Here is a 15,802-nt window from a genome sequence, read left to right on the forward strand (position 1 = left end):
TGACCAGGAGACACCTTATATTGTGTTTAGAGAGAAAGCAATAATTCCATGAGACTTCCTTTGAGTACTGGTACAAAAACCAAGCTTCACGTGTTCCTTTGTTAAGGACTCGGTATACAGTAAGATTAGCTGTTCATACTATTCATTTTTACACATAATGGATTGTGAAATGTTAATCCTTAGCTATATGCAGGTGACCAATATGTCTTGGGTTTTTAAAATCAGTAGCACATAATCAGAACTGGCTACATCATTAGCAAGGCTCAGAGCAAAATAAAAATGCAGTGCCCTGTTTTTATAATTGTTAAGGATTTTAGGAGATGACAGAAGAGAATAAAACCCTGGGCATGGGACCCTGTGCAGCTGCACAGACTGCATACCTACGGAGCCAGCCCTGCATTTGATAGCCGTCAGATATAAAGGCTGACTTCTATTTATATATGCAGCTTTCAGTCAATTGCATGAATGTGTAAATTGCCAAAGAGAAATGTGATGGTCAGGTCTTTACTGTGAGTAAAGGACCAGGAACAGGACCAAAGTTTGAAAGGACTAAAGAAAGTCCCTTCTGACATTACAGCTCTATGTCTCTTGGTTATCTTCAGCCCATTCTCCCTTCAGTTCCTAAAGAAAACCGTAGGATAGAATTATATCCTATAACTATAGGTCATATAGGTAACAGGAGGATATGACTTATGTGATATATGTTCTGCTTGTAAAAATAATGTCAGGTATTTATCAGGGACTGCAGGGTGGGCCTTCTTCCTCTCCTAGATGAAGAACTGAGGTTCAGAGAGCTAATTATGGACGAGGCAGCTGGGATCCAAGTTCTTCATCACTCTTGTCCGCTGCCTGTCTCATAGGATTCCAGTTGATCCTGCAAGACAAGAGTAGCTTACAAAGGGTTTGCATATACCTTAATCTCATATCTCATTCCCAGTAGCACCCTTGTGAAATTGGCAGTGTTATCCCCAATTTACACACAAGGAAACAGAACTTCAGAGAAGTTGTGTCATGTTGCAAGGTCTTAAGATAGCAAATGGCAGAGCTAAAACTAAAGTCTGCTTTTTAAGTCATGAGTTCAGCCATGTTTTCTCTGCTCCCTACTTTGGGGACCCAGCTACTTCCCCTACATATGCCATTCCTTTTCCATCTAACTCTATTGGTTTAATTCTTTTCCAGTAGACTTTGTTTAACAGATGTTGCATTTCCCAAAGGAAAAGTGAATCTCCTCTACACTCTAAATAGCTAAAAGAATTATTGATGAAAGGACTTCAATTCCCTATAGAATTTTAGTTCTAGAAGCATATCTGAATAATGTAGGGGTTTACTTGAGTGAAGTTAGAGGTAATTGAGGAAGTGGAGGAGGAAGCTGTCAAGAGTCAAAGTTCTTTCAAAGATGACTCCAACTTCTACAATTGACCTTGTTAGAAACAAGAAAATGAGGCCTAGCTATTGGGCCAGGACAGCTCAGGAATTACATGTTCCACTGGGAGAGGTTTCCTGTACCTGTGTGACTATGAAATGCTACAGCTTACTTTCATGCATATGGCTGGTGTGACTCAGTTACTTATTTTAATAAGAGAGTTGATTTCCTTTGTTTATAGGCTGACAGTGAAAAACAGAATGATAGTTCGACTTAAGAATGAGGGCTTGTTCTCAGTACAGAAACAGAAGTAGCCTAGATCAAGAAGTACAGACCACTGCTTTGTACAATGGTCTCCAAACTTTGGTCACTTCATCAGGAAATAGTATGAGCACTTCTCTCCATACATAGTTATTTGCAAAGTATGCATGCTTCTGCTATTGTACTCTAAAACGTGCTGTATAAAATATATACAAAAAGGTCCAAAAAATGAGAAAAAGTAAATAGAAATAGGAAGTCTAATATTCTTTTTGCCTCCCCAGTGAATTGTCTTGTTCACTTCACTTTAGAAAACACTGCTTTCTGTGTTTTTGTTTTTGGGTTTTTTTGAGACAGTCTTTCTCTGTCACCAAGGCTGGAGTGCAGTGGTGCAGTCTCGGCTCACTGCAGTCTCTGCCTACTCAGTTCAAGTGATTTTCCTGCCTCAGCCTCCTGAGTAGCTGGGATTACAAGTGTGCACCACCACGCCCAGCTAATTTTTGTATTTTTAGTAGAGATGGGGTTTTGCCGTGTTGGCCAGGCTGGTCTCACTCTCCTGACCTGAAGTAATCCACCTGCCTCAGCCTCTCAAACTGCTGGGATTACAGGAATGAGCCACCACACCCAGCCAGAAAACACTGCTTTCTAAAGAATATGCATCTAGCCAGAACTTTGTGTTTTGACATTTTCAATTAAAAATGAAATTATAATTATATACCTGACATTAACTTAATGATCATCATTTTCTTTCATACAGCCTTTATCAATTCTAAAAAACTATTTTCTTTCATCTAAGTCACAATCAGTTGGGAATTTATTAAAATGCAAATTAATGGGCCCCACCAGAGAGCTACAAAATAAGAAATTCCTGTGGGAGGAGCCCATACAGCCTGTGTTTTTAACTAGCCTGTGTTTTTAACCAGATGATTGTGATGTACGCTTAAGTTTTAGAACCCCCATCTGTGGCCTGTTGCTATGGTATGCACCTGTAGTCCTGGCTACTTAGGTGGCTGAGGTGGGAAGATAGCTTAAGCCAGGAGTTTGAGACCAACCTGGGCAACATAGTTAGACCCCACCTGGGTGATTAGGTCAATTGAATCTGACTTTTGTCGACAAATTCATCTAATATGTTTTTTTTTTAATGCACAAAATGTCAAAGTTGAGATTTAATGATGCCTTTTACAATTTCAGGATTTACTTCAGATGCAGTATGAAGGAGTAGCTGTAATGAAAATGTTTGATAAGGTTAAAGTGAATGTAAACCTTCTCATATACCTGCTGAACAAGAAATTCTATGGAAAGTGAAGTGCCTGCAGAAATGTCATGGATTCTGTATCATCTGGATTAGGAAATGAATTTGTTTAATATTTTTGTTTTTAAACATGATTGAAATCACTGCTTATAAATGTGTGATTTTTTTTTTTTAATGACCAAAACTGTTCTGAAGAATGTACCCAGGTGCCTTTTTGCTAATCTGATACTATAATAGAATGAGACATAAAATGAATTAATGGAAACATATCCACGCTGTACTGTGGTATAGGTACTCTGATTGAAAACTTTGGACATCGTGTGATCTGTTTTAAAGTTGCGGGGTGGGGAATTTAGCTGACTAGGGACAAACATGTAAACCTATTTTCCTATGAAAACATTTTAAATGTCCCACTTGAATAATGTAATTCTTTATAGTTTTTTTTAATCTATGGATAAATGGAAACCTAATTGTAATGAATTATTTAGACAGTTTTAAGCCCTGTCTTCTGGGAGTTATCAATTTTAAAGAGAACTTTTGTGCAATTCAAATGAACTTTTTATAGGTAATTGAAAATGACAACACAATAACACTTTCTGTATAAAAGTATATATTTTATGTGATTTATTCCTACTAAATGAAAGTGCACTACTGCCTCATGTAAAGACTCTTGCACGCAGAGCCTTTAAATGACTAAGGAACAACATAGATAGTGAGCATAGTCCCCGCCTCCACCCCTCACAATTTATTTGAATACTTCAATTGTGCCTCTCAACTTTTTGTAATGCTAAAAAATCAGTATCTAGATGGTTTTTAAACGTATTATCTGGAAATTGTTTTATGTAAAATAAATGTTACTTAATTCCATTAATTTGGCTTTTAAGTTGTCTTAAAGTCATTTAGTGGGTAGGGGAAGATTCTTGGTAGGATTTGTCAGGAAATAATGCATTTCTTGCTGTACTGGTTAAAGTATAGAGCAAGCTGCTGTGAGGAAAAGATGCAAAACCCTGGTGTCTAAAACAAGGAGTAGAAGTTCGTTTTTCTCAAATTCAGCTCAAAGGTGAGCAGATCCACAAGGTAAAGAGTTTCAGGCAGGTCAGTTGGCTCTGTCCTCGTACTGATTCCCCCCAGCCGGATGAGGGAGAGGATGGTGAAGAAGTCCAGGGCAAGCCTTTTCAGTTATATGCATCACTTTCACTTCCACTTACATCATATTGGCCAAAACTGAGTCACATGGACACAGCTAGCTAAAGATAGTCCCTAACTAGGCAGCCATGTAGCCAGTGAATAGAGAGAGCTAGGGAGGGAATTGGGTCTGTTATTAAACGGAAGAAAAGGAGTGTGATTCCTGCCAACACTTTAGGAGTCTCCACCACAATAGGATTCCAGACGCTCAGGCCGGAACCTCCCTGCCACTTTGTTCATGCCTGCAACAGTCTTTATTTTTTCACAAATTGCAAAATATTGAGAAGGTAGGTTAGTTTATGCACATGTGGCACAAATGAACTTGAAGTGTAAGACCAACAGAATTTGGAAAATTCAAATTAAAAAAAGTAGAATCTGCTACTTTAGTGATGGTTTCAGGCTATATATATTTTTTGACAAAGAGATGAATAGCTTAAAACAATGCTCACTATCTCAACTGTTTGTGGGTATGTATAATAGTTTCTTAATGCATTAGCCTTAATGAAGGCTTTGGTAAAAGGAATCAAATATACAGTTAAGTTTCACATTGAAAATAAACCTCCCTCTTGCCCTACTGCTAGCATTGGAAAGGGGAAGAGGAGCCAGGGGCAATGGGGGGTGGACTGGGTAAGCTTCCTTCTTGCTCCAGGCAAGGCTTTTAGTGGAAATGTATAGAAGGAGCCAAATTAGGGAGCAATATTTGGAGGCAAAAGCCAGCTTTCCCAGCATCTCTGAAAGGAGCTTGTCTTAACTTATTGCAACACTGAATGATATGCTTGAATGTTATTTGCATCATGTCAACACCTTCAAGGAACGCTGTGAATGTTTTCTCTGTTGGCCCACAAGTTGAGGTTATTGTTGAAGATATCACCAATTGCTCTTTGTGTGAGATCTTTAAGCCGTATGAATGAGTGGGTGACCCGAGAAGAAGGCTGGTGATGAAGGAGCAAACACAAGAGGCCATGGGGGCGTGGGTGTAGCAGACTTCAGTTTATAGAGATTTGTTGGAGCCAAGACCTGTGCTACTCTTTAAGACTAAACTATCCCTCAAGCCAAAGGACAGTTCTTGATAACCCTGAGCCTGAGCCACTAAGGACTCCAACTTCCTCCCAGAGCCTATAGATTTTTCTTACTCAATAGAAAAGGTTTTTTGTTGTTTGGGTTTTTTGTTTGTTTGCTTGCTTCCTTTCTTGCTTTTCAACACTGAGCAATTGGAACCATAACTTATTTTTGCAAAACTGACTCCCGTATTTTGATTATTTTGATCTTAAAAGCAAAAAGTACTTACGCAACATTCTAGGTGCTCTCAAAGGATATGCTTTAGTGGTCTTCAAGAGAAGGAAAACATGTGTATGCTTTATTCTGAAAGTTAGTGGTGAAGAAAGACCGGCTTGGTGTGACCATTGTCTGACATGAATGATCCGAACTGTAATTATATGTTAGTGTTTGTGTGTGGTTGGGCACAAATTAGAGATGCTATTCATGATGTGATTTTTATGACTCTGTCATTAAGCAGGGATTTGTGGTATTCCTCAAACATTCCAAGAGCAAACCACAGAACTCTGAATGGTGAAAGTTGCCTTTATTTTGAAAAATTCTAGTGAGCACTGGATGTTCTTACTGCTGGTTAGCTTTTTGAAAAATCTATTGCCAATGTGACTAAAACCAAACTTGGTAACAGGTTACATAGAGGCCCCCTAAGCTCCAGAGGACAGAATCTGTGCTTCAGTCACTCTAAATCCTGAGCCTGGCAATGCTTTGTAAATAAATGGCAGGTACAGACATGGGTTCTAGCAATGCAATGACAAGCAGACAGACCCTACCACCCCCACTGCCCCTCAGGAGTCCACTATTACTTTAGGTTGGCACTCATATGAATGGGACTTTTACTTATTATCTCAGTCTAAAAATGAATAGCCTCTCAACTCAATTTCCAAATAAAATATCTTATACAGATTTACTATGTTGCCTCACTGTTTTTCTTAGAGTATAAAATCTTTTAGCTAAAATGTATTGAAAGGGAAATCAATGAAGAGAGAGAACTAGGAGATAATGTGTTCACCTTACTTAACTGGAATGGAAGTTTTTGGTTTTTGTTGTCTTTTAATAGATACTGAATTTGACCTTTCCTTAGCACCCTAAGCCATAGGGATAGCCTACCATTCTATCTATGGTGGAAATACAGTTGTTGATCTATTATGAGAGATTAACTTCTAAATCTAAGCTGACAGTACAGGTTTATAACAATGAAAGACAGAAACAGGTCATCTGTTGGTTAGCTCGTAACCTGATTACAAACCACCTGTTTGCTTGAAAAACAAATGTGGCAATATATACACAGAATCTGGTAGTGCCTCAACCTACTTTGAATACTTTCATATGAGTTGTGGATTACAAACCTTCTGTTTGCTTAAACAAATGTGGCAATATATACACAGAATCTGGTAGTGCCTCAGTCTACTTTGAATATTTTCATATGAGCTCTGGTATCCCCACCATTAGCTTCCAAAAGGAAATTACTATGCAAGTTCTCAGAATATACTATTGTCTTTGGAACACTTCAAACAGAAAGGTGGTAACCAGAATACCTGAAGCAGGTAGATCATCTAATGACTTACATGAAACTGCTTTCGTATCATCTAGTTATTAAAATGTTTACCACGTTGATGCCACATTTGTTTGAAAACACTACTAAATACCATAAACATTATGGGAGGATGGCTAATGACTCATACTATTTGGTACCAGGCAAGTTAAAACAGAGAAAATGAAAACCAGAAACTAGTATCAAGTGGTTCCAATATGAATGATGCTGCAAGGTTGAGATTTCATTTCTGAGAAATGTTTTTAGCAACTCTGGTTAGGCAGATTCTCAATATGTTTATCATCTCTGGTTAGGTAGACTTTCTACTCTGGGAAACCTGCAGATGTTTGCTCTAAAACTGACAAAGGGATTTTGGCATGAGTGGCGTGGAACAAATTAAGTAGTGGGTTATCTTCTTCAAAAAGCTCGTGAGACGCCAGGCACGGTGGCTCACACCTGTAATTCCAGCACTTTGGGAGGCCAAGGAGGGCGAATCCACCTGAGGTCGGGTGTTGGGAACAGGCCTCCAAATCTGGCCATAAACTGGCCCCAAAACTGACCATAAACAAAATCTCTGCAGCACTGTGACATGTTCGTGATGGCCATGATGCCCAAGCTGAAGGTTGTTGGTTTACCAGAACAAGGGCAAGGAACACCTGGCCCACCCAGGACAGAAAACTGCTTAAGTTGTTCTTAAACCACAAACAATAGCATGAGGGATCTGTGCCTTAGGGACATGTTCCTGCTGCAGATAACTAGCCAGATCCATCCCTTTGTTTCAGCCCATCCCTTTATTTCCCGTAAGGAATACTTTTAGTAAATCTTACGACTGGCTTGCTGTCAATAAATATGTGGGTAAATCACTGTTCGAGGCTCTCAGCTCTGATTTCCCACTCCACACTCTATATTTCTGTGTGTGTGTCTTTAATTCCTCTAGCACCGCTGGGTTAGGGTCTCCATGACTGAGCTGGTCTCAGCAAGCAGCACCCAACGTGGAGACTCAAACCCAGGTCGAAGGGTCACTGGAGCAATGGTTGGAGAACATGGAACTAAGCTGGAGGACACTCAAGTACTCTCAAGCAATCCCCCTGGTGAGTAAGAAGGGGAGCTTGGAAGCATCTGGGTAACAATGGGACAAGTGTGGGCTCTGGTTCCTTCCACCTTGGAACCTTTTCACACTAATAATAAGGGGGAAGGAGAGTATAACAAAGTAACAGAAGAAGTAACAGAGCAGGCTTGTTTGCCAGCTAAAGCTAAAGTAGCAAAGGAGGAAGAAGTTCATCCCTACCCTTCTGCATCCCCTCCTTATTTTGAAGAAAAAGAGTGGCCTGACCCTCCAGATCTTTTCAGGACACTGGGTGAAAAGTAGTTGCCCCAGTGACTGTTCCAGCAGCGCCTGGAGTGACCACTGTCAGTTCTATTCAGGCAGGAATCCAGCAAGTTAGAAGAGAGGGTGATTTAGAGGCTTGGCAGTTCCCTGTTAGAATACACCCCCCAGATCAACAGGGAAATATTATAGCTACATTTGAGCCTTTTCCTCTTAAATTCGGGAAACGCCATGAGGGGCCTGTCCCAGGCCCCATTCCAAACCGGGGCATTTCCAGCTCAGGCCATTCCCTCAGCCCTGTACAATGTCTGTCCCCCGCCACAGCCAGTAGTGCTGCAGTAGGTTGATGCTGCACAGAAGCTGTGAGCCTTCTGCCTGGGGAACTCCCACAAAAAGTTCCAACAGGGGTCTGTGGACCCTTGCCAGTGGGGATGATAGGATTACTTCTAGGAAGGTCTAGTTTAAATTTAAAAGGAGTACAAATACAAACAAGAGTCATTGATTCAGATTACAATGCGGAAATTCAAATTGTTATATCTACTTCTGTTCCCTGGAAAGCAGAGCCAGCAGAGCGTATAGGACAGCTCCTGATTGTGCCATATGTGGAAATGGGGAAAAGTGAAATTAAATGGAGGATTTGGAAATACAAATAAACAAGGCAAAGCCACTTATAGGGTGAATCAAATTACTGATAAACGTCCTACCTGTAAAATAACTATTCAGGGAAAGAAATTTAAAGGTTTGGAGCAGACATTTCAATCACTTCTCTACAGCACTAGCCGTCTGTGTGGCCACTTCAGCCCACTCAATGTAACATAGTTGGAGTTGGTAAAGCCCCTGAAGTAGAACAAAGTAGTTACATTTTGCATTGTGAAGGGCCCGATGGACAACCTGGGACTATTCAACCAGTTATAACTTCTGTACCTATAAATGTATGGGGAAGAGATTTATTACAACAATGGGGAGCACAAGTTCTAATTCCAGAGCAGTTATACAGCCCTCAGAGTCAACATATGATGCATGAAATGGGGTATGTCCCTGGTATGGGACTAGGAAAAAAAATTGCAAGGTTTAAAGGAACCACTTCAAGTGGAAAGACAAAGTTCCCGCCAAGGTTCAGGATATCATTTTTTATGGTGGCCACTGTTAAGTCTCCGGAACCTATACCTTTAAAATGGTAAACAGATAAGCCAATTTGGATAGAACAATGGCTACTAAGTAAAGAGAAACTGGACGCTTTAGAGGAATTAGTTACTGAATAATTAGAAAACGGACACATACCTCCAACATTTTTCTCTTGGAATTCTCCAGTTTTCGTAATTAAGAAAAAAATCAGGTAAATGGAGAACGTTAACTGATTTAAGAATCATTAATTCAGTTATACAACCTATGGTGACATTACAACCAGGATTGCCTTCTCCTGCTATGATTCCAAAAAATTGGCTTTTAATAGTCATAGATTTAAAAGACTGTTTCTTTACTATCCCCTCAGCTGAGCAAGACTGTGAATGGTTTGCATTTACAATTCCTGCAGTAAACAACCTGCAGCCTGCTAAGTGTTTTCATTGGAAAGTGTTGCCACAAGGCATGTTATACAGTCCAGCAATTTGCCAGACTTATGTAGGGCAAGCAATTGAACGTACTTGTAAAAAATTTTCACATTGTTACATTATTCATTATATGGATGATATACTTTGTGCTGCCCCCACTCAAGCCTCCAGTGTTATGATCACTTGTAAAATTCGATTTCTCATGCTGATTTAATTATAGCTCATAATAAAATTCAGACTACTACTCCTTACTCCTACTTGGAGACCTTAGTAAATGACACTACCATTGTGCCACAGAAAGTAACCATACATAGGAATCAACTGAAAACATTAAATGACTTTCAAAAATTACCAGGGGACATTAATTGGATATGACCTGCTCTAGGCATTGCTACCTATGCCATTAGTAATCTATTTTCTATTCTTAGAGGAAATACTAGTCTCACTAGACCTTGGCAATTAACAAAAGAAGCTAAGGCAGAGCTGCAGCTAATCAAAAAGCAAGTCCATAAAGCTCAAATAAATAGAATAGGCCCAGAGAAGACTCTAGATTTGCTAATTTTTCCAACTCAGCATTCACCTACTGGTGTTATTGTTCAAGAGCAAGATCTTGTAGAGTGGCTTTTTCTTCCACATACTAATTCACGGACTCTAACTCCTTATTTGTATCAAATCGCTACTATGATAGGAAATGGGAGAACTCGGATTGTTAAATTACATGGATATGATACTGGAAAAATTATTGCCCCTCTCACAAAGGCATAAATACAGCAAGCTTTTATAAATAGTCTTAGTTGGCAAACTCATTTAGCTGACTTTGTGGGTATTCTCGATAATCATTTTCCTATATCAAAACTGTTTCAATTTTTGAAATTAACTAATTGGATCCTCCCTAAAACAACTAAATTTAAACCAATTGAAAGTGCTCAGAATGTTTTTGCAGATAGGTCTAGTAATGGTAAATCCTTTTATTCTGGATCGAAAGGTAAAGTTTTTCAGACACCCTATACTTCAGCTCAAAAAGCAGAGCTTGTAGCTGTAATTGAGGTCAATTGAATCTAGCGTTATTAACTTTAAATTTTTTTTTTTTTTTTTTTTTTTTTTTTTTTGAGACGGAGTCTCACTGTGTCTCCCAGGCTGGAGGGCAGTGGCGTGATCTCGGCTCACTGCAAGCTCCGCCTCCCGGGTTCACGCCATTCTCCCGCCTCAGCCTCCCAAGTAGCTGAGACTACAGGCGCCCGCCACCACGCCTGGCTAGTTTTTTGTATTTTTAGTAGAGACGGGGTTTCACCATGTTAGCCAGGATAGTCTCGATCTCCTGACCTCGTGATCCACCCGCCTCGGCCTCCCAAAGTGCTGGGATTACAGGCTTGAGCCACCGCGCCCGGCCAACTTTAAATTTTTTAAGCCTGCCAAAGGCCAGATGCTAAACAGAATCTACAGAAACCAACTGCAAAGACAGAAGCAGAACAACTGATTTGGTGGAGAGATCCAATAACAAAAAGTTGGGAAACAGGTAAAATAGTAACTTGGGATAGAGGTTATGCTTGTGTTTCTCCAGGACTGAATCAACAGCCGATTTGGATACCATTAAGACACCTGAAACCTTATCATGAGCCGGATGCCAAGGAAGACATTCCGGGAGGATCCTGAGGACCCCCCGGTTGCAGCCATGTTGAGACTGATGCTGAGGAAGACCCCAACTGTCATGAGCAACACCCGTCAAACACACCCACCTACCTGGGGACAGATCAAGAAGCTGTCACAGATGGTGGAAGAAAACCTGAGGAAAGCGGGACAACCAGTCACAATGAGTAATTTAATGGTAGCTATGATAGTGGTGATCACCACTGCCGTGAGTATTCCTTCAACAAGGGCTGACACAGAGAACAATTATACTTATTCGGCATATTTCTCAAGCTTGGCTGGCAATAATGCCTGGATGTAATCTCTCTATGACACAGTTACACATGTTTTCTTATCTCAGTATTTACCATAATGAATCTGCTCCTTTAATTGAGGCATACTGCCCTCAAAAACCTATTTGTAAACAAAATTGAACCTGGCCAGAAAAAATGAACGTACTTGTTTGGGAAGATTGCATTGCAGAACAGGCAGAGATGCTGCACAACAATTCCTATGGAATCATTATTAATTGGTCCCCTAAGGTGATGCTTAGCATGAATTGCACCTCTCAGTCTGCATGCCACAGCCACACTATGTCCAGCTGGTCTAAACAAAACAGTCAGATGGTAGAAATAGTAGGAAGTACAGCAAGAGTTCCTATTATCTGGAACCATGGTGGCATAGTGGCACCTCATCCTCAAATGATATGACCTGTTGTAGAAGCCAAACATAATGATTTGTGGAAACTATTAATAGCTCTTAATAAGATCAAAAATTGGGAAAGAATAAAAAAGCATCTAGAAGGACACTCTACAAACTTATCAATGAATGTTGCAAAATTAAAAGAACAAATATTTAAAGCATCCCAGGCACATCTGACCTTAATGCCAGAAACTGGAGTGCTTGAAGGAGCTGCAGACAGATTAGCAGCTAGTAACCCATTAAAATGGATAAAAACACTTGGAAACTCTGTGATTTCAATAATGATTATGTTTTTAATCTGTGTTGTTGGTCTCTGTATAGTCTGCAAATGCGGATCCTGACTCCTGTGAGAAGTAGCTCACCATGAGGAAGCTGCCTTTGTTTTTATCACTTTGCAAAACAAAAAAGGGGGACATGTTGGGAACAGTCCCCCAAATCTGGCCATAAACTGGCCCCAAAACTGGCCATAAACAAAATCTCTGCAGCACTGTGACATGTTCGTGATGGCCATGATGCCCAAGCTGAAGGTTGTTGGTTTACCAGAATAAAGGCAAGGAACACCTGTCCCACCCAGGGCAGAAAACCACTTAAGGTGTTCTTAAACCACAAACAATAGCATGAGGGATCTGTGCCTTAGGGACATGTTCCTGCTGCAGATAACTAGCCAGACCCATCCCTTTGTTTCAGCCCATCATTTTATTTCCCATAAGGAATATTTTTAGTAAATCTTATGACTGGCTTGCTGTCAATAAATATGTGAGTAAATCTCTGTTAGAGGTTCTCAGCTCTGAAGGCTGTGAGACCCCTGATTTCCCACTCCATGCTCTACATTTCTGTGTATGTGTGTAATTCCTCTAGCACTGCTGGGTTAGGGTCTCCACCACCGAGCTGGTCTTGGCAATCGGGAGTTTGAGACCAGCCTGACCAACATGGAGAAACCCTGTCTCTACTAAAAAAAAAATACAAAAATTAGCCAGGTGTGGTGGCACATGCCTGTAATCCCAGCTACTTGTGAGGCTGAGGCAGGAGAATTGCTTGAACCCGGGAGGCGGAGGTTGTGGTGAGCCAAGGTTGGGCCACTGCACTCCAGCCTGGGCAACAAGAGTGAAACACTGTCTCATTAAAAAAAAAAAGAAAAACGGCCGGGCGCGGTGGCTCAAGCCTGTAATCCCAGCACTTTGGGAGGCCGAGGCGGGCGGATCACAAGGTCAGGAGATCGAGACCACAGTGAAACCCCGTCTCTACTAAAAATACAAAAAATGAGCCGGGCGCGGTGGCGGGCGCCTGTAGTCCTAGCTACTCAGGAGGCTGAGGCAGGAGAATGGCGTGAACCCAGGAGGCGGAGCTTGCAGTGAGCCAAGATCGCGCCACTGCACTCCAGCCTGGGCAACAGCGTGAGACTCCGTCTCAAAAAAAAAAAAAAAAAAAAAAAGAAAAAGAAAAAAGCTCTTAAGAGCACATAAACATAGGAACTTTGTGAAGTCTGAGAACAAAACAAAAACAACATCACTAACAGACCATAAAATTAGAAATCAGTCACAAAATGCCAGTCAAAATATCCAAGAATTTATGGTTGAGGATTGAATGAAATTCACAAAATATTTAGACCTGAATTTTATATATGCACATATCAAAACTTGCAAAATGTAGCTGATGTGGTATTTTGAAGAAGAAGAGATAAAAAGTAATCAATTCAAAAAATTATACTAAAGAGTAAACTCAAAGAAAGTAGAGGAAAAGAATGAATTAAAGATCTGTGTTTATAAATAAAAATAAAAGTAATAGAACAAAAAGATGGGCATTAGAAAATAGTCATTTCTGACCTCTGGTCAAATAAAGGGAAAAAAGCAAAAAATTAGCTACATTAGGAATATAAATGGGGACAATACTACAGATAACATAGTTTTAGAAGACTAAAATGTATTATATGTATACAAGGGAATAGTATAATGTTTAAAAAGAATTAGATAAACATGTACCAAACAAGCCTCAAAAAATACAACTAGCAGAGATATTCCTAGAAGGAATCCTTTAGTCAATATGCACAAAGCATTTAAGCATTTCATTGTTTTTGTTTTTTTGATTTTGTCTTTGTTTTTTTGAGACAGAGTCTTGCTCTGTTGCCCAGACCAGAGTGCAGTGGCACAATCTTGGCTCACTGCAACCTCCGCCTCCCTGGTTCAAGCGATTCTCCTGCCTCAGTCTCCCAAGTAACTGGGATTACAGGTGCACACCACCACACCTGGCTAATTTTTGTATTTTTAGTGGAGATGGAGTTTCTCTATGCTGGCCAGGCTGGTCTGGAGCTCCTGACCTCAAGTGATCCACCTGCCTCAGCTTCCCAAAGTCCTGGGATTACAGGAGTGAGCCACTGCACACAGCCTTCATTGTACCTCTTTTTGTCACTAGAGGTACATTTTGTTCTAATAACTAAGCCCCCAAAGCATCCTTTTAAACTTTATAGTTTTGTAAAACGATTAAAAATAACATTTTCCACCAATGACACAGATAAAATTTTAAAGTGTGGTCATATTATTCCATTCTTATTTTAAGGATATACATATATATAATTTGTATGTGGATATGATTTTTTGAATGGTGAACAGAAACTTAGTGGTCAGGTAGCTGGATGCGGTGGCTCACGCCTGGTAATCCCAGCACTTTGGGAGGCCCAGGTGGGTGGATCACACGAGGTCAGGAGTTCCAGGCCAACCTGGCCAATATGGTGAAACCCAGTCTTTACTAAAAATACAAAAAATTAGCTGGGCGTGGTGGTGGACGCCTGTAATCTCAGCTACTCGGGAGGCTGAGGCAGGAGAATCACTTGAACCCAGGAGGCAGAGGTTGCAGTGAGCCGAGATCGGGCCATTGCACTCCAGCCTGGGCAACAAGAGTGAAACTCCGCCTCAGGAAAAAAAAAGAAAGAATGAAAAGAAACTTAGTGCTCAGATGGCAGCAATAGGAGGGGAGGCAGAAGATAATTTATTTTTCATTTCATATCCTTCAATTATCAGAAATTTTGTCATATGCGTTTCTATTTTACGCTGTGTTTCATTGATTCTAAAATGCCTTTTCTTCATAACCCTGAAATTGGAGTGTTTTTACAATCATTGGTATGTCACATTTTTCTCTGGCTTGTGGTAATGAGTTAAAATGATGAATTGTAAAATCAATATCATCTCAGGAGTAATGAAAAATAGTTTAATAGTGAATGAAGAAGTATGTAATTTTTTTTTTTTTTTTTTTTTTTTGAGACGGAGTCTCGCTCTGTAGCCCAGGCTGGAGTGCAGTGGCCGGATCTCAGCTCACTGCAAGCTCCGCCTCCCGGGTTCACGCCATTCTCCGGCCTCAGCCTCCCGAGTAGCTGGGACTACAGGCGCTGCCACCTCGCCCGGCTATTTTTTGTATTTCTTAGTAGAGACGGGGTTTCACCGTGTTAGCCAGGATGGTCTCGATCTCCTGACCTCGTGATCCGCCCATCTCGGCCTCCCAAAGTGCTGGGATTACAGGCTTGAGCCACCGCGCCCGGCCAGAAGTATGTAATTTTAACGGTTCACATTTACTCTTGGGTATGTTTCCAGAGCATAATTGAATGGGGATAGATTTTAAATAGCGTTATTTAATTGGATACTTCCGTAATTTAGTGACCAACTTCTGTATACAACAAGGTACTGTGCTTTGAGGCTGACGGGAGAATACAGGGAAGAACGAAATAGTCTCTGATCGTACTTTCTCCACGGATGTAAGTGTCCGGGCTTTAGTGGGGGAATGATACTCTTCATGAGAAATTCATTTTTAAAAAAGGCTTAGAAACCTGACCAGCGGCTGTCAGCTGCAGCTCATCAACCACAGAATTCCGAATACGCCGGCACATCAGCGAGCTGGCTTATGAGGAGAAGGGGCTGCGGCTGAGCTTTCCTAGAAACAGCTATTTGGGGACCCATTTCCTGTTGGA

General features: G+C 40.7%; 1 protein-coding gene across 3 annotated transcripts in view; it reads left to right on the top strand.

Moving 5' to 3' along the window:
* IQGAP2 (IQ motif containing GTPase activating protein 2) overlaps positions 1–3,744 on the top strand; it is a 310,898-nt gene extending 307,154 nt beyond the window's left edge. For all 3 annotated transcript variants that reach the window (XM_005557201.4, XM_045393897.2, XM_045393896.3), the window contains one exon: positions 2,813–3,744. In XM_005557201.4, coding sequence (XP_005557258.3) covers positions 2,813–2,926 — 114 coding nt within the window. In that variant the 3' untranslated portion in view covers positions 2,927–3,744. The remainder of the gene's footprint in view (positions 1–2,812) is intronic.
* Positions 3,745–15,802: the final 12,058 nt, after the last annotated feature.

This window comes from Macaca fascicularis, chromosome 6 (assembly GCF_037993035.2).
Source record: "Macaca fascicularis isolate 582-1 chromosome 6, T2T-MFA8v1.1".
Lineage (NCBI taxonomy): Eukaryota > Metazoa > Chordata > Mammalia > Primates > Cercopithecidae > Macaca > Macaca fascicularis.